This window comes from Daktulosphaira vitifoliae, unplaced genomic scaffold, assembly GCF_025091365.1.
Source record: "Daktulosphaira vitifoliae isolate Bord-2020 unplaced genomic scaffold, ASM2509136v1 Scaffold_3, whole genome shotgun sequence".
NCBI classification, from domain to species: Eukaryota; Metazoa; Arthropoda; class Insecta; order Hemiptera; family Phylloxeridae; genus Daktulosphaira; species Daktulosphaira vitifoliae.
In genome coordinates this window covers 27678292-27699289 of record NW_026099574.1, presented here as the reverse complement: position 1 = coordinate 27699289, position 20998 = coordinate 27678292, and the positions used below count along the sequence as shown (strand labels likewise).

Here is a 20998-nt window from a genome sequence, read left to right as displayed (position 1 = left end):
ATTTAAAATTTAAAAATAATTAATATTTTTAATAAAATGTAAAAAAATTAATTATTGAGATATAGCTATAGACCTAACGTCTAACTAATATTTAAAAAAAAAATCAGCTAAAAATATTAACTGGATCAAAAGTTATTTAAGTTGTCAGTGAGTGGTGGGCCACCCTGTATACCATACATAGCTTTTTCTTCTTTTCCCTATACTTTACTAATAGTTGTCTTAGGGTCATTCCATATGAAATCATATTTGTGTCTATGGCTATAGTTCAGAATTTTTTTATATTTTTATTATAGACTTCTTAAAGATCATTCAAAACAAAAATAATTTTTTTTTATTGTTTTTTTAACAGATAGCACAGTTTTTATATTTAAAAACCCAGCACAGTGGGGTCGCGGCATAGTGGGGATGTTGCATAGTTGGGTCCAGTATAGATTTAATCTGACAGTGATTAAAATCACTATCATAAGAAACGCTTCGATGCAAATCAGTAGATAATGTTTAATTCTAAGAAATTGGTGGATAATTACAAAAGCTACATTATCTGCTAGTTTCTTATTAATACCCTGATTAAGATAAAGTATGTCGAATGAAAAAGGGATTATTAAAAAATATTATTTCTCATAAAAAAATTGTGTTGATTCGTACACTTTTCAATGAGTTATAGCATTATAAAGTTAAAAATGTAACCAACCCAACCCAACATCAACTCCTATTTCCTTAATTATATCCAGATTAGTAATTATTTTAATTATATATTATATAATTTTTATAATTAATTATTTTCAAATTATTATTGATTTTTAATATGTTAAAAGTAATCATTTTGAACCTACTTCTTTTTGTTCTTTAAAGTGAAAGTTTTAATAAAAAAAAAATGAATTTATTACCATAACTTTTAACTCAACTTGCAAGTTTGAAATAAATATTATTAAATAGAAAAAAATGAAATTGGTAGATTATTTCAAAAACAACAATAACACTTATTCCCTTAATTTTACCCCGATTTATAACTATAATATATGAATACATAATAATTACAGTAATTAAATTGAGTATGAAAGTGGTATTCAATAATATAATATTGTAATTTTTACGGAGATATTATAAAAATAAAAAGGAGTTGTATATTCATATACTTTTAATGCGTATACAAATTTAAAGGAATTTATGCAATACTTTTTAATAAAAAAATTTTGTTACTTATGAATAAATACACTAAACAAAAGGAACTTTCATCAGAAAAAAAATATACTTTTCTAAATAAACTTTTCGTGATGTTTTCAAATGTGCAATTAAACTTTTTCTATTACTTCTAAGTTTTAATATTATTACTTATTATTAAAAAATAAGTATTTACATATAAAAAAAAATAATTAAGAACAAAAAAAATTGTATTAAATTAATACTGATTTTGATTTTTAATATGTTAAAGGTAATCATTTTGAACCTATTTTTTATTGTCTTTTAAAGTGAAAGTTTTAATGAAAAATACCTTCTCAGCTTCGCATCGAAGCTAAAAAATGAATTTGTTACCATAACTTATAGTTCAACTTGCAAGTTTGAAATTGACATTATTAAATTGAAAAAAATGAAATTTTTAAGATTAATATGCAATCTGGAAATTTTATAATTACTAATTACAGTACATTTGTCAGAAAAATTCGATTTTTTTACATTTTTATCGTAATAGATAACTGAAATAGAAAGAATAGTAATCATATCCTAATAACTTTTGGTGTTTAAAAAAATTCTGCAATTGAAATATTCAGAACTTAATTAATTTTAATAATTTACTTTAATTAAATGAACCAATCAAACCAAAGTAGTTAAAAAGATTTACTCAATTGAGCATATTATCAAAAATATAATTATAATTGTAAAACTCCATCGTTAACTTCAGGTGAAACTAAAAATCATTTTTTTTTTAAATTTATGATTTATATAGCAAAATATTACTAAAAAATTTGGCATATTATAGACTGGTAGTAGCACACAGAAATAGAGTTAAAAAATTAATAAATTATAAAGTAAAATTATTTACTTTTGTAGTTGAATACTTTTATCATATCAAATTTAATTCGACAATAAATAATTTAAGAATATTAAAAATTAATGATTTTAATTGTTTGTATGGACAAATCTAGTTAAGCTACTTTTTATTTGAATAAGGAATATTTTTTTGATTTTTAAGAGTAATAACTTAAACTAATCATTAACTTAAATATCATAAACTTAAATGAATCATTTGACGTATCGTTGAAAAAAGTAGGTCTAGTGAGGGTTGGCAAAATAAATCGTAGCCAGAAAAAGAACCACATAGTAAAATAATATTAACATGAATATCAATTTCTTCTCACGAGGGGAGACTATAGTGATAAGATCCTTTATATTTATTGAAATTATTGAATCTAAATGAGATAAATATCAAATGATTTGAAAATTCTATTCTAACTCAAAAAAAAAATGCAAAATTTTAGAAGCCACAAACGGATTTGAACCTCGTACCCTAGGCGTTAAAGATCAAGGTGTTACCCATTCGGCAACTATTCGTTGATTTTTGTTGCATGATAAAATTGGCTATTTAAGCTAACTCAAATTTAAAAATTACTTTTTCGACTTTAAAAAAGTAAAAAATGTTAATAAGTATAATATCATATGTCTTATGAACTTTATTCTATGTCAATGAAATTATATAATATTCATGAAAGTCAGTTTATTCCCCTAATAAAATATTTTAAAATAAAATAAAATACAAAACCTAGAATTTTAATAAAAAATAGCATATTTTTAAATACGGTAGCCTTTTGCGCATAGAAGATAGGTCGTCGGGACAAATTTTTTTTTTTCATTTAGTAGTACATAAAATAAGCTTTAATTTGATATATGTTTAAAGGACGCAGTATTTCCGGAACATTTTCAAAAATTAAGTTGAAAAAGTTAGTTTTTGTAAAAAAGTTGCAATTTTAAATCCCCCCCCATGAGCAGGTTAAGTGTTAAATTTTCAAAAAAATTATATCAAATGAAAGGAAAATATCTAAGGTTTTAGTTTAAAAAAAAATTATGTTGATTTGTTGATTTTTGAAAAAGTTATGGAAGTTTTAAGAAAAAAAAGTGAAAAAAATGACAAAATTTGTCGATTTTTAAATTTGTAATTTTTTTGGATATTTCCCCCATTTGCGGGGAACGAGGGAAAATTTTTTAATTTTTAAGGGTAATGTCTTCAACTAGATACAATTTGTGATCTTTTGACGTATTGTTAAAAGAAATCGGTCCAGTGAGAGCTGAGAAAAAGTAGTGACAGACACAAAAAAAAAAATAAATAAATAAAAAAAAAAATAAAAACATCATGGTAAAATTAATACCTTCTCAGCTTCGCATCGAAGCTAAAACATGAAAAAACACCTTATGTTCTAGAGCCTACATATCCAAATAAGCTATCACTGTGGAACTAGCACTGTATATTATCATATATTAAATAATACTTCAATTTCATTCTTAAGTTTATGAATTTTGAATTTTTTTTAACATCGAAATTTTAATTTAATCTTTTAATTTTTAATCCAATTTTTTTTGTTATTGACTTATTTATTGATAAATTATAATTTTTAAGAAATTAAGAGTAGCATAAAGAGGTCGAGACACAGTGTAACGTAGCATAGTTGGACAAGTATAATCTATACTTATTAAAATCACTATCATAAGAAACCCTTCGATGTAAATCTGTAATAAAAATATCCTTTTCTAAATTCATTTTTACGCCAAATTCAAATCTTCAATTAGATTTTTTCTATCGCTTCTTAGTAAAATTATTATTAATTATTAAACAACGAGTACTTACATATAAAAAAATATTAAAAATTAAATTTTTTCATACTTTTGATTTATAATACGTTAGAAATAATTCGTGAAAATTTTAACTAATTTTTTTGGTTCTATGGAGTTAATTTTTACAAAAGTTTATAATTTAAAAAGGTTGAACTTTTTTCCATAATTTTTTTTTAACTCAGATTGAAAGTTTGAAATGAATATCATTAAATAGAAAATCGTTTTCGATTTTTAAGAGCAATGTCTTCAATTAGATACGACTTGTAATCATTTGACGTGTCATTGTAAGAAATGGGTCCGGCGAGAGCTGAGAAAAAGTGACAACAGACAAAAAATATACAAATCATTGCAAAATCAATACCTTCTCAGCTTCGCATCAAGGCTAAAAATTATTCCTCACTTTTTTTTCTAATCATTATAATTAAAAACAATGATATTCAATTGAAAAATTACTAAATTTAATATACTTTGTTATTATTTTCAGTAAAATACCTGGTTAAACAGTTATTTATTTATTTTTTTGTTAAAACTTATTTAATACTAACTTTTACCCCGTATTTTTTTAATATTCATTTAGATTATTTCTCAGTTGCAGAGTTTTAGTGTATATTGTCCTTAACTATAATGATAGCTCAAATTTATTAAAATGTTTACTTAACTCTTGGTCTACTAGAACCAATCGTACTCTAAGATTTATTACTATGGACTACACGACTTTTCATATAATACTATCTACTTGTCAGTATTATTTTTACATTAACATAGTTAAACAAAGCAAATTAAATTGTTTAGTTCAGTTTAAGTTTTATTTTTGCTTATCATTTAAAGTTTTTTTTTTCGACGCAAGATTATCTGTCATTTGATATTCAGTTTCACAGCGGAAAATATGAGTTGCTACGTGCTCCTTTTGCATTTAAAATAACCTTTCAGCTGCGTTTTCACGTTATATATTAACAACACGCGGTCGAAATTCACGTTTTTTCTACGTTATTTGATTTAAAACGCCGATCACGTTGTTTTACCTTTGGCAACAGAGTCGTGCACAATATGATTCTTGTTTTAAGAAATTATTTTCTACTTTTTATAAAATCAGTAACGAACAGTAAATATTGCTATTCTGTAATAAAATTTATCAATTTATTCTCTTTACTGTTTTTGATTCAACAATGAAATACTGAATGCTTTCATTGTACAAAAAGAAATCACAAACTTATAAATTTGAAAAGTTTACCAAGTGTAAAATTAAACGAGCGAAGTACTTTTCGTTAAAGATTAGATCCTTCAATTATGTAGATACTGCAGGTTTGGATCGAGAAAATGTGCATAACTTGTATTGATCAGAAGATAAAACGTCGAAAATATTATGAACAGATAGTAAGATGGTTTAGTTTGAATTACGTGATGTATGAATACAAACTTATCACTTATATTGAATTGGAATGGAACTTTCAACTTCCCGTTAAACTTAATCATCGACCGTTTGTATCAGAAGCTTATTTAATTATAGTGCTTATATGTCGATTTTTTCAATAAACTGTACCAAACTCATACATTTTTAAATTTACAGGTGAATATTTTTTCGTTTGTTTCACTGGATTACAATTCAATTCAATATTTACCTTAGGGATGTTTCGTAGGCAGTCAGTGTTCGACCTGCTCTTGTAAATAGCATCGCATTTAGTATCAAAGCAACCAACCAAAATAATCCGACTACTATTGCAGACCTAATAGTTGGTCCTAATAATCGAAATATATACAATCTTGAACCACCAGACGATGTCATAAGGGTATCATGATAACCACTGAACAATCGACTTGTGTGTATACTCCAACCTGAAAATGTTAACATTAAATTTTATTTTCATAGTTATTTTTTGAAATATTAAATTATTTTAATGATTTTTTACTACTAGTAAGTTACTAGTTACATAGAATTTTAAACGTTAATAAAAAATGATATGTATAATTAGTTTGATCCAGAAACCAGTGCTTTATATTATTACGAAATGCTTCAAAAAGGACTATAAATAAGTGTTTTATTATTGTTTCAGACAAACGTACAGTAGTTTAAAGGGATCTGAGCTTGATTACTCTTGCATTCACCTTTTCTTGTACCCATGCATTATTCAACATTTTCATTATCATTCTCTTCTTCTATGACAAACCATATGATATATTGGCCAAACCTCTACTGCTATGCAATTAAACTAAACGCGGTTACCGAATCTATTGATTAAGGTTGTTTAATGTTAAAAGTTAATATGCTAGTATTTATTATTTTAACGAGAATTTTAATCCAATTATTTCGTATAATAATTTTCATCATTTTTCAACCTAATTCATGTTGTATATAAAAACTTCACTTAAAATGATAAAATGTGCCCATGACATACAAATGTGAAAAGTTTACTGTCATTTTTTTAGTAAGTATTTAACTTATACATTTGTATTTTAAATGAACCATTTGAAGGTAAAATATCGCATTTAATTTATATTGAATAAAATTAAAAAAGAGGTGAGACTAGACACAATAATTAATATCATACAATTATATTTAATTTTGTAAAAAACTTTTAAAATTGCAAAAATAAATAATGGCTTTGCTTTGTTGTGATAAAAAATATGGAATGATATTTCTTATTTTACGAAATTGTAAAATGACTGGTTTATATGATTTGGAATTTGAAATATATAAATGATTATTTGTACGTCCATTCTTATTGTGTTAAATTAAGAGATAAAACAACGAAAAAAAAATATATCATAACAAACAACAAAAAAAATTTGAGGACACAGCCAACGTAGATGAGGAAATAATACGTAGAAAACTTAGTGTACAATTAAATTACATTTATGTTCCGTATCTATTTCGGATCTTAAATTGATTTTCGTAAATGTAACAATAAGTATAGATGTCATAAATGAAAAAAAACTGTGCTAAATTTTCATATTAAAATAAAAATAAATTTTAAAAAATATAGTAATATAAAAAAACTTGTTAAATTATTTGCATATATACATTTGTATATAATGTCATATATTTCATTTGATGGTTGATTTCTTATAGAAGAACAGTCGTCGGGGCAATTTTGTTTTCATATTGTATTACACTTCAAAAGATTTAATGTGACATTAGTTAGAAGTTTTCAGATCTCTTCGCTGCTATTGGTTCAACTAGATAAAATTCAGATTCTTCGGAAGCTGACTTTTATTTCAGTACGTTCAGACGTATATTTCCGTATGTACTTTTAATAGCTATAGAATAAACATTAAATTATAAAACTAAAAATGCAAATAACTGTTTATGTAAATGGTGTGAAAAAAAATTAATATATAAAATTTATAAGTTAAATACTAAAGAACTATATAGTTTGTGTGTTATTCGTAAAATTATTCTAAAAATATATATTTTACTTCAATGAAAATTATTAAGATGAAAATTAATTGATATATATTTAGAAATGTGAAGTTAGAATACTACCAATATTTTAGATTAAAACAAGTAAAACACATTGCAATTTTGCGATGTTAACATGTATACTGTGGATTTATATTGTACAGTAGTATTCTAAGTTGATCAATAAAAACAATGAAATAAGCATCAAACATTATTAAATTTATAGTTTGGTCTAATGCTAGAATAAAATCTAAGATGGACTACTATATGTTATTGTCTCATGATTTTCTATAAAATTCAAACATTATACTTCCAGAAAATCAATTACTCAACAAAGCCAATTTTTTGTTAAAAGTTACGAAGAAAATATGTCTTTCATTTTTAGGTTGACACAATAATGGATTAGGTACATACATTATACTTAAAGTACACCTAAAGTTTTTTATGAAATCTAATTTATCGTGAAAATTATCATAATAGAAAATAATAATATTTTGTTATTCAGAGCATATGATACATTTTAATTTATGCATTCTTATGAAAATATCAAAACTTATTAATTAAATCAATTGATTACTACTTTCAATGTAACATAAACAGGCAAGAAAAATATTAACTTTCCAAATCTGAAAACTATAATTACTGCTCCTTAAAATATAGCATAGAATTTCTTTATTTTCTATGTAGAAATAAACAACTATAAATGACAAATGAATCTTGGTACTATGAATTATAGTGAATTTAGCCTCTCTCTGTGTTTACATAAATTATATATTAAATTTTACTTAATAATTTAAATTAAACTGCATGAAAACTTTCTATTCAAAAAACTATTTTTCGTTGAAATTGAGTAAAAAAGGATTAAAAATCAGGATGTAGGGTGTTTTTGTTATTATATCAAGATATTTTTTTTTAAACCTACCACTCTAAGAATACTTAAATTATTTAAAAAAAAATATTTAGATAAAACACACAACTGATTCAGACCATAAGAAGACAATATGAGATGTAGAAATAGCTATGTTAACTTAAATTTTCATCAACTAAATACTAATGTCAAAAACACATCCTCTTGCAAAACCCTAACCATAACAGTTAATTCAACGAAACCTTTTACTAATTGACAGCACATACTACTGGCTGAATAATTTTACACTTTCGGGCAGCTGTCCAATTCAATGGTAAGTTAACAAAAGCAACCTTACAAATCAAATTTTATCTCAGTAATAAATATTTGGTTTTAGATTTGTTCGAGCTTAAACAGTTTTATATTGATTGTTCTATGATAATTTGTTTTCATGTAATGACCATCACATTATTCTTTGGATCATAAATTTATTTTATAAAAAAACCAATACGATTCGATATGTTTTAGTTTTACATAATCAACTCATAAATTAAAAATCGTTTAGAAAAAGTAGCGTAAATAAAAAGTAATGATTTTACACATAGTTGGCAAAACCTAAATTTTGTATAATGAATTTTGATTTTTAAAAAATAATACATATACATAAAATATACATATTAAAATAATACATATATTTAAACTAAATAAAATGTATATACATCAGTTATTCAATTTTATTGTATTTTAAAAATTCTACTAATTTTGGGATTAATTTATGTCTTTGGAGTGGATTTGGGTAGGTATTTTCTGATAAGTATTTTAATTTAAAATCGTTGTTGGAAGATTAATCACGACACACACGATACAACAAATTTACAAACGTTACGTGGCTCTAAAGATACTTTATAAAACCGTTCTTTATAATACACATTAAATGCATGTCCATTTATCCTAATCGCCTTAACTATTGCATGCTATTATAAAACACATAGATAAACATTCTATATTGACACAATTCACAACCCTTGATAGCTAAAGAAATGTAATATATTAAGGGTACTATAAACTATCATTACCCTAAAAATCAATTAAAAGTACAGAGTCGAAGAAAGCAATACGAACCATATTATACGATAGACATGAACTTCCTTTGAATTGGTGATAGTAAAAGAATTTGACAATAGCACGTAATACGATCGTAGATATTTTGAACCTTTGATCCTAGCTAATAAAGTTCAATCGAAAAACTTTGAGTTCATACTTTTTTTTAAAGCTTATTTGAATAATAGAAGTTATAGACACTTAAGCTATATTTTATGAGCATTAAAACACAATGAGATTAATGGACACAGCCAAAACCGAGATTTCAGAAAAACAAAACTTTCGAAAAACATAAATAAATTATGCTTCTATGATTATCTTCTCAAACAGATATTTAAATTCGTGCAACTACAAACCAAAATACCAAAAATATCTGTATTATTGTCACGGTTTTAATAGTATATTTAAATTATAAAATATCATTAAATCTTATTTTTAATAATAACATGATATTATACATCAAAGTTAAAAACAAAAGATAATTGCAAAAAAAGATAATTCCATTTTTAATCATTTTTCAGGAAACTGCAAAAACTAATTATTTTTAACATGTGTTCTTACTTACCAATAACTTAAAAGATCCTGTGTTATTCTAATTATTTATTCTCACATTTTTTTCTTAGATATATTCAACGTTTTAATCTTAATTAAGAACTACCGAAACATGATTATGGAAAAAAGAATGGAGGTTTATTTATTGAGCTCTTCAATTAACCCAAAAATAGCATAAAATCAATAATTTATTGAAAATGTATAAAAAAATGTTTAGAAAAAATATTATAAGGATAGGTTAAATTAAAAAAAAAAACTCGTAGACTTTTAGAGATATACTATAAAATATGTAAAAACATATTTTATGGAATAGTTTTTATGTTATTATAAAATAATTTAGATTTTATAAAGATTCTGTGTGTTAAATAAAGTTAAATTTGAAAAACAAAACCGTCATCAATATATATTAAAGTATTTTAGAACAATGATTTTATTTTACTTGTCATTAAAACGATTGAGGAGGTAAGCTAATATTTTTTATCAATTATTTCATCATTATAATTTTAATCGTCGAATTATTGATGACTTAATAAACTTTTAAATAAATTTTATATTAATAAATTTGAATTGGGTAAAAATACACATCAAATGTTGATTTGTTCAGGTATATGCAAACATAGATAAAATATACTAAACTTATATTACAATTTAAGATTTACATTACAGTTTTTAATTATAGATGTAAATTTTAAATTATAGTACATAACTAAGAACATATTATATTTAATGATCCTTTTACATAAACAATGTGTAAAAATGTTCTTTGATGCCAAGGTCAACTAATTAAAGACATAAATATACAGGAAAAAAAATTATAAAAAATTCTAAGAATAACCAATATATTTTCAATTGTGGAATAAAGTAAAAAATGATTATCGTAAAAGAACCATTACTTATAATTCAATTAGAAACCAATATAATTAAAATTAGAGAAACATATTTAACTAAAAATGTTGCAATAAAAGTACTATATAATTCAAATTGTTATATTCAAAATGTATAAAATATTTTTGCATTATTAAATTTATTAAATTTTTGTAAAACGTACATCAAGTTACAGAAAATTCGTTCAAGCGTAATGAAAAAGCTTCTAAGCGTTTCATTTTTAATTCAAACATCCACGAAATGTTAATAAAAGTACATTTTCATTAGTAAACCTAATAAACTGTTTATTTAGTTATATTAATGTTTTAAGTTTTCAATACTGTATTTTAAATTATTTCATTATACGTTTCTTTACAATGTACTAAAAATAATACGATGAAAATAGCTTCTATATGAAAAAATATGTAAATTAACATTTTAATAATAAAATAAATAAGTTAGCACTCTTATAAGGGATGAGGGATAGACATAAAAAGTATCTAACCTTTTAAAATTCAAGAAATAAATACTATTTAAATAAGCTCAATTTTTTTCAATATTATTATTATGTTAGAAGAAATCTAGTGATTATCGATTAATTAATCATCCTGTTGAACTTAAGGTATCTTAATCACTCAAATTAATGTCTTATAAATTATTTTAAATTATATTTAATAATTTTTAAACACTTTAAGTACGTTCACAATTACTTATTAATAATGATAATAATGAATTATAGCTTACCCCTAGAAATAATTTAATAAACAATATGATAAATATTATTTTCGGTTTAAATCAAATTATAATTAATTTGCAAATAGATAAAAAAATGTACTGTATATATATTTATTAATAATTATTATTGATTTAAATTTAAAGAAAAACTTTACGAAAATAAAAAACACAGTACTTTCGTAATGGCATAGTGATGATCAGTATAGATTGAAATGTGACAATAATTAACATCATTATCATTAAACGCTTTAAGGCGAAAGTCCACAGAGAAAGTTTATAGAAAATTTCTATTTTTTTCGAGAGAAGGAAGATTGGATTAATACTTTTCTGAAATAATGTTAATTTGATTTGTTCGTAACTATCATTTACGTCAATAATACCTTTAAGTATTACCTTGCAAACTTAAAATATGTATCTTCTTTACAAAGAAATATAAAGATAAAATATTGGATTTTTTACATAAAAGCATTAAGAATGATGTAAAATTTTATGTAATAATTTAATATTCATCTTATTATAAACACATTAGTTTTATATTAAAGTTATACAAAGTTTATAGAATTACAAAAAAGAACTTATCATCAAATATTTGTTTAAAAGAATCCTAACATATTTAACTATATTTAATAAAATCTAAATTATATGAACAATTTATCTAACTATAGCCGTTAAATAAAATTAAAGTACAGTAGGTATCCAGAAAAAAGAAATTGAAGTATTTTTTCATATTAGTATTGATTGATATTTAATAGTTATTAAAATCACTGTTGTAAAATTCTTTAATCCGTATACAAAAAAAATTAAAAAAGGCAAATTTTTTGGAACATTCTAAGAAAAAAAATTTAATATTCCCTTCTAGTACTCTCTTATTAATGATTTTTTTTTTTTTATCAACCCAAAGATTGGTTTACAACTCTAATTCTCCATTCTAACCGGTTACTGGCCTTTTCTTTATGTCCTTAAGGATTTTGACTCTTGCATTAATAACATGAATTATAGGATTTTCAAAAAAATATATTGAGAGTAAGACACTTGTCTTAAATATTACCACTAAACATTTTATTTTAATATGTATGTTAATCAAACAGAGTGCTTTAATAAACTATGATTTCTACTAAAAATTACTCAATTATCGACTTAAGATGCCGATTATTTATATAAGATAAGTTGTCCGATGGTTTTTGGAATCGCATAGTGCATAAAAAAAACTTAAATTTGATTTAATTTTGAATGATGTAGACATTCCGTTGCTATGCAAAAACCATCAAAATCGACAATTTTTACTGAATCTTACATGTTTTTTGTCTTCAATGACCTATAGCTCTAAAAATTGAGATCTCAAAATTAGATTTAACTTGATGCAAGATTAAAAAAGGCAAATTTTTGGAACATTACCGCAACTGAAAAAAAATTGATTTGATTAAGTTCGTACTGTACTTTGATTAATGATTAAATATTCAAAAATAGTAAGTAAAGGTAATTGTATGAAATATTATCAATAAAAATTCAAAATCAATTTATTTATTTTTTAAACATTTCAATATAAAATGAAAACTAAAAAATCAACACTGTTTTATACAGATTGTAATTTTTTTAAATATTTTTCTTTTAGTGCTGGGTTTGTGAGAAATTTTTCAATATTTTGGCGCTGCCAGCTTCAATTAGATACGTTTTGTCAAAAATTGGTTTTTTAGTAGTTCATTAGCCAGGTATAAGGACACAAAAAAAAAAAATATGACAGAGTACAACCAATAGCTTTACAGCTAAGCATCGAAGCTAAAATAGTACTAATTCTAAAATAAAGGAAAAATTTAGAAAATTTTTGTAATGGTTTACTTTTGATCATTAAATGAACCAATAGGGAGACAATTGTTTCCTATTTAATTAAGATAATTAATAGCGTCAATGATATAATACATTTATATATAATGATTTTTAGTATTTATATATTTTGATTGATTTAAATGTAATATGATAATTGATAAATTATCAAAAAGAAAATACAAAGAATAACATAAAGTTTTGCTTAAAAAAAAAATCAATTTATTTTAATGATATTGTGAAATAAATTGTTAGATTAATTCAATTAAAAAAAAAAAAGCCATTTCACAATAAACAGTTCGTTAAAAGTTTTTTAATAATACTTATGGTAATATTGTTTTATTACTTTTGATTTATTAAACTCATTATTTTTTTTTATTAGTAAATTTAACCGTTTTATTGATTTAATTGTAAAAATATGAGGTTTTTATCTGAAAAAATAATTGTGGTAAAATATCATCACATTGAAAAGTTATTTTTAACTTAACTTTTAAAATAAAAAAAACATTTTTGTTTATACTAATGTACTTAACTATTTCACACTATAACTAAAAAATGAAAGAGCTCTTACAAAAAATTAAATAAATGATTTAGTTTGTAAAACTATTATTAAGAATAATGTAATCAAATTTGAACACCAAAAAATTTAATTTATGATATAGAATGTCATGTCATTAATTTTTAATTCTATAAAATATTAACACAAAAATATTTATACATTTATAAAATTATTTAATAACATAAAAAATAACTATTTAAAAATATAATTTTATTTATTAGTTATATTAAAAATATTAATTAAAGAACTTCCATACGATTTTCTAATACTTTTTGAAAACAGTAAAATAATATTTTACAAATTACATATATTTTTTTTAGATTGATGGAAAAAATTGTGCTTATAACCAACATTTAACATGAACAGATAGCGTTTTATTCTATCATTTTCTTAATAATAAATAACGATGTTTAATATTGAGTAGTAATAAACATATAAAATAAAGTTCAATTTTTTTAATAAATTAAAAAAATGTTACAGATTATAATAATATAATACTACAATAATAATATTGTAGTCTTAAAGCATAAAAAATATTTTAACCTTTAATTTATAGTCAGCTTGAGTGTTGTCACAGAGGGTTATGGGAGATAGAACTTCTATAATGAAAATAGATATATGGTAAATATATATTTTGGAGGGGATAGTAAAAAAATATCTTGTGTAATCAATCAATCAAGGATAAGACACTAATTATCTTCGAAACTATTAAAAATTTTGCAAAGAAAAAATAGTTTTATCCAAAAAATTGTACAATAATATGCAGTTAAATAATTTTATTTAATAGCAACTCCTATTTTTAGTTTGATGATATAACACAAAAAAAAAATTTCAAACAATTTTATTCTTATAATATTTTTTATCCGATCAATTATTTGTGTTTTAAAGTTGTTTAACGATTTCTGTTCAAAATAGAAATTTATCATTAATATAGTTTTAATAATACAGGAAGCAGTAGTAATATATTTCAATGGCCTATACATTATTATTGTTATTTATTCATGCCATGGTAAATGACAAATCTGGAATCTAACAAGAATCGCCAAAAAAACTTGTGCTATCTGATAGCATGAAAAAATGCTTTTTAACATACACGTCTGCTAAACAAAAGACTATACATAGAAATTTGGTCAAAAATCACTAAACTTTAACATATATTATTAAAACGACAGAACGGTTCGTCGAATAAAAAAAAATGTTTTCTATCGTATCATTAAACTAAAAAAATAGGATCCTATTAAATAAAATTAAAGTTTAAGTTTTTAAACCCTAAAATTTAAAAAAATATTAATTTAACTAAATATTATTATACAGTTTTTTGAATTAAACAAACTTTTCTTTTGAGAAAATTAAACATTTTCAATAGTTTTAAAGAAAATGAATGTTTTTTTCCTTAATCGATCATTCTCTATGTATATTTTTTTAGTGCGCATTAATTTGACATTTTCTAAAGTTCAGACAATAATATAAAACTTACCCGCAGCGAGTACAGTACTAAGTCCTGCTGGGATCCCTAATCCTAAATTTGCAAAAGATCCTTTTTCTTCGATGCAAGCCACACTTCCCATGACTACTGCTAATATTCCACAAACAATCTAAAAAAAAAATAGAATATTTATACACTTAAAAAAAAAAAAATCAAGTCAATCACTTTAATAACAACAGCTAAATATGTTATTATAATGCATATTTGGGTGGTTGTTTAAAATCTATTGTTTTTATTTTATTACAGATAGCCCTTAATTTTTTTAATGCTTGCAAATTTTAGATAAATATATTCACATCCGATACAAATCGGGTCCCTTCAACTATTACACCAATCATATCAAATATGGATGACAAATCGCCATATCAACGTTTTTTAAGAAATGTACAATAAGAGTTAACTCAAAAGTGTATATTAAACAATTTACTCGTAAATGCAGTATTGCTCACTAAGTTTAACTTTTAGTCATAAGTCTATCTCGGGGGAACTAACACGTAATATTTCTTCTAAAGTCATAAAAATAATTTTAAATAGAAATTTCTATCATTTTAACACTCAGAAGACTCTTATAACTTAAAACTTAAATTATCAGAAAAAGTAGTAGACATAATTTTCGGACTTCGCGCAAAAAATTATGTAATGCATTTAAAACTTATGATTCGTGAAATATTACAAACATCATAGAAGTGTAGATAAAATATTATATATAAATACAGTGGTGGCTCGGGGTGCTAGTGGTGGGGATGCGACTTTAAATATAATACCACTGGTCATAGGCATAAAATATAGTCAAATTAAATATAATAAAATAAAACACAATACACGTATTATTATTTTAAAGATCGCAGTAGAAAATAGAAATGAAGATAATAATAATAGCAATTATATTATTACAGCAACCTATAACGACAAGCAGTTAATTCTAAAAATAAATTACTCTTAATAGTATTTTACCACATGGACAATGCTGCTGGTAGTCCAAACATTATTCGTGTGTGTATGCGTACCCACATTTACTTAGAGAAACAACTTTAATGTTCGCACACGACAAATGTATTATAATTATTTTACTTTTTACAAATTTGCATTTTTAATAAAAATGTAGAATTAAAAATATACAATTAATTTTCTACTTTTAATTAATTTTAGTAGGGTGTGCGATCTTCCAAGCCACGAGCCGACATTGGATATGTATATGAGATAGTAAATAAGGGCAGAAACGAAGTAATTATAATGAAATTGCATAAAAAGAATGGTTCAAGATTTTGAAATTTGGAATAATGATCATTTAACGTTTTATTTTATTATTTAGAGGATTTTATAGCTTAATTGTTTTTAAATATTATATTTATAATATTTTTAAAAGGGATTTCAAGCCAAGGTTATGTTATAATATGCCCAATGCTTTGCATTGCACATCTGACATTTATCAATGAAAAATATATAATATGTATTATATATTAATTGTATACAAACAAATAATTTATCTGTCATAATATTACATTACTGTACACTTTGTCTTATTAATTGTATACGTTCCAATTCAATTTTCATTAACCATGTGTCTTGACTTAAATCAATAATCATGTAATGTTTAATTTTATTGCAATTAAAATATATTCACTAAAAAGCGCCGACGACAAAATCCCTAGGTTGATGTTATTCAATAGACAATAAAAAGCCAAATGGCCTCACGAAAAACAGAGAGTTATATTCGATTACATGTTAAATATCATCTTGCACTCTTAAGTATTCAACACTTTCATATACCTTTTATTAAGCCACGGCACCGTGTTGTCGTCGGCATACTTTTGTGCTTATTATAAATTCGTCATTTGTATTAAAAAATTCTATTAAAAAATATATCCTTAATATCTTCATTGGCGCGAATATTGGTATTCTTAAGCGAAATTTTTAAATTAGATATTTCTACGCTAACTGAATCAGCACTCAAATCAATAAGTATTAATTCAAATACAAAGTAAGTTAATTTATATTATCCCAATCATTTAGAATTATTAATCTGAGTAAAGAACGATAAAGCAATAGATCAATACTCCCGTTAGTAATTTTACTAATTTGTTGGCACTTTATACATATACACATTACAAGGTCTCGAGGGTCGGATTATCGCCCCGTGCCTGAAAAGAGTGCAAAAACCTAATTTGTATTAATAGACACTTCGACTGGGTTCGTGGGTCGGATTACCGCCTCGTTGCCTCAGTGTCCTATTAAAGGTGCTTACCAATTATTAGTTTTTATTCCTCAACAAAGAGAATCTGCATTTATTTCTTTATATCTGTTTGTCTTTATTATTTTAAACCCACGGACTCTACAACCACGATACCACCTAATCGTTTTAACTCTCTTTTTGATTTACTACAGTTAGGAATACAGTCAATCTGTTGATATATTAAGTTTTATTTGGGAGGACAAATTTTGAAAAATAAACAATAAAAACATCCACATTAGTCAAAATTAAATTAATTTTTTTAATGTTGTTAAATAGATAATAATAAATACAAACTCCATTATTTCAAAATTGAAAATATCGTTTAGACCTTTTAATTTCTAAGCGCTTCATATACANATTGAAAATATCGTTTAGACCTTTTAATTTCTTGTATTTTCGTAATAAATGATGCTTTATGTTTACTGACTCAGTACAAAATTGCTGAGTGGTCATTTTGGATTGGGAGTGACTCACTTCCTTTCCCCCTACATACACACGCACCAATAGAACTGCCTTTGAACTTAACATAATAGATTACCAATAAAGTAAAATAGTGATTGAGCATTAAAATGTAACACTAATGAAATACAATGTAATTAATATTTTAGAAATTATGGAGATTAGGTAAAAAAATGAATATTTTCATAACTATACATGAATATCGCAATTTCCGACTTGTGAATTTATATTACACATCCCTACTTTTCAAAGGTGTTCCAGTAAGAATTATATCAACTAAATACGAAGGAGAGAATTTTCGCGTAAACATATTCACATACCATTTAAATCGAGTCCCTACAACTATTATACCAATTATATTAAATATGACTGACAATACGCCAAATCAACGGTAGTGTAAAACTCAATAATAGTTCTCAAGCACTAAAGATTCTTGTATTCAATAGTAATTTTTCCACACAGAAAACAAATTGCTGCTTACATTATTTAGTCAAACAACATTTTTTTATTTATACTATTGAGCTGAATTTTTCTTCAATATTGTATTGCTATTAATTAATTAAATTTAAAAAAACATACAAAATATCAACATTAATTTATAAAATTCCGGTTTAAAGCAATAGTAGTATTATTACATTACGTATACATAATGTAATGTTATAAATAGCATAATATTTAGAAAAATTATTTTTGTTTTGTTTATTGTGTATATTAAATATATATTTTTTGTATCCTAATTTTAAAAAGAAAATGATAAACTACTACAAAGTAAAACTTTTTTAAATTATACATAATTTTAACTGCGACAAATTAATAGACATCATACAAGCGACAAATAGTTTTTTTTGATGTTATATTTTAAAAATTGTGTAAGTATATCTGTACCGTTGTAAAATAAAAAATAATTCATACAAAAAATTATCATTACACTTAAAATAATACAATGCTAACTAGTAAAAATACAAAACAACGATTCTTTCAACATAATTTTTTTTTACAATGTAATATGAAACTTTTATCTTTGATGCAAAGTTAAAGTAGTATTGGTTTTAGAATACTGGGTTTTTTTTGTGTCCTTAACCATTTTTTCTTAATGGACTGATTTTGCCTAACAATATGTCAAAACACCAAAAATGATCTAATCGAAAATGTCTAATATTCAATAAAACCTAACTGTGAAATAGGTCCAAGTTTCAATCCAAATATAAAATAATAGTAATATCTACATTACGATCAAGTTAGCTCTCTTTTTAGTAAAAAGTTTTGATCCTACTTTTATTAGTAACATTTCTCCTTTACTCATGTTGCTTAACACTTATCAGTTTTGGATGGGACATAGAATATATTTTCCTACAATTTCCAGTGAATTCTGTAAGCGGATCTGAAATATTTTTTTTCTTTTAGTTCTCCACTTAATTCCTAACTGAATACTAAGTCAGTACTTGGTCAGTAACTGACTATACGAATAATACGAATAAAAGAGCAATGTTGTTCGTGAAAGTAAGATTGAAGATTATGAACTAAAGAAATTAAAGCTAGTTAAATATGTATGTTGCAATTAACAAATATAAAGCTGCCATCCCTATAATTTCTTTGAGATGACACTAATAAGAAATTAATATCTGATAAATTAAGAAATATACGTAACTAAAAGAATAATTATTACAATAACCTACATTTTTTCAATTATGTATTTATTTTACTAATAATTAAGTACTTCACGATCAACAGATCATTTTGTATTTATTGTAAAAATAATTTACACAATTAATTTTTGTATTCATATTATCAAATTACAATGCAATTTAAATATTATATTAAATACATATGAAAGCAATTTGAATTTTCCCTCGATAGAAAGATTATTTATATATTAAATCAAATCATTTTTTCTGCCTTTAGTTAACACTTTTAATAGAATTATAAAATATTAAATTTACAAAAAAATGATAGTCTATAAATTTTAAAGATAAACAAAACATCAAAAAGTGTACGAATGTAAATACTAAAATGTGTCATGATAATTATTAATGTACAATGATTTATTTATTATTTTTAAAGTAAAATTGGATAATAAATCTTACGTTTATCGTTGGAAGATAACAATATTTAAAGCATTTACGAAATTGATATTTGCAAACAATATACTTGTTACAATAAAACACAATATAAATTTTGATCAATTTCAAAAGAATATTTTAAAAGAAGTCTGAGCAAACGAACAAATATTAATTTTAGCACTTGTAAACAGCTTTCTATATTTAACAATAAACTGATATCTACATTTATTCATTTTAATGTTAGTCAAATAAATTAAATTCTTAGTATTTTAATTTCCACTTTTAACTTCAATTTCATGTTATTAAATACTTCATTTTCAAGCAAAATTTATTATCTATGCAAACGATTTCAAATGGACTTTTTACTGGATATGAATCATTAGAATACCCCACAAAACTTGGAATAAGTATGCACTTTAAAATAATTTACACAAATAATAACAATATAAATATATTTAAATAACTTACCTGTAGAACACGAATTCGGAGAACTTGCGAGAAGAAATAGTATTCTATATCGTTTTTTTCTATACTTGCTAACCTCGTGATTATCACTGGAACATCATCATTTGATTTGGTTACTTGAGTAATTATTGATTCATGTCTACGATACATATTTCTAAAAAAATGTTTTATTAGAGTGAAAATTATTTACATCACTAGTAATAGAAAATGATTTCCGTAATTATGATAAATATACAGGTGTCCCATCATAATATACTAGAATATATGAACTTATATTAAAATTAGTAAAAAAGGATGAAACACTACATATACAGAGTGACTCGCATTCAATGACAACTTAAATAACTTTTGATCTAGTTGATATTTATTACTGATTTTCTATTTTTAATAATTAAACGTTAGATCTTTAATTATATTTCAATAATTTATATTTTTACATTTTATTAAAAATATTAACTATTTTTAAATTTTAAATAAAATGTAAAAAAAATTCATGATAGGGATTTTGTAGAGTAGATTTTAAGAAAAATGTCGGTAAAGAATATCTTATTGTGAAAATTTGAATTTTCATGTATTACTGTACGGTATTAAATA

General features: G+C 23.6%; 2 protein-coding genes across 3 annotated transcripts in view; both read right to left on the bottom strand.

The window, feature by feature from the left end:
• LOC126900685 (E3 ubiquitin-protein ligase MARCHF5-like) overlaps positions 1-20998 on the bottom strand; it is a 45866-nt gene that overhangs the window by 11447 nt on the left and 13421 nt on the right. The gene's annotated exons all lie outside the window — the stretch shown is intronic.
• On the bottom strand, positions 3987-20669 carry LOC126900688 (uncharacterized). The gene is made up of 3 exons (XM_050676596.1): positions 20408-20669; positions 15179-15296; positions 3987-5658 (listed from the first exon to the last, which is right to left on the bottom strand). The coding sequence occupies exons 1-3, from the start codon at positions 20552-20554 to the stop codon at positions 5441-5443; spliced, it is 483 nt and encodes a 160-aa protein (XP_050532553.1). The 5' UTR covers positions 20555-20669; the 3' UTR covers positions 3987-5440.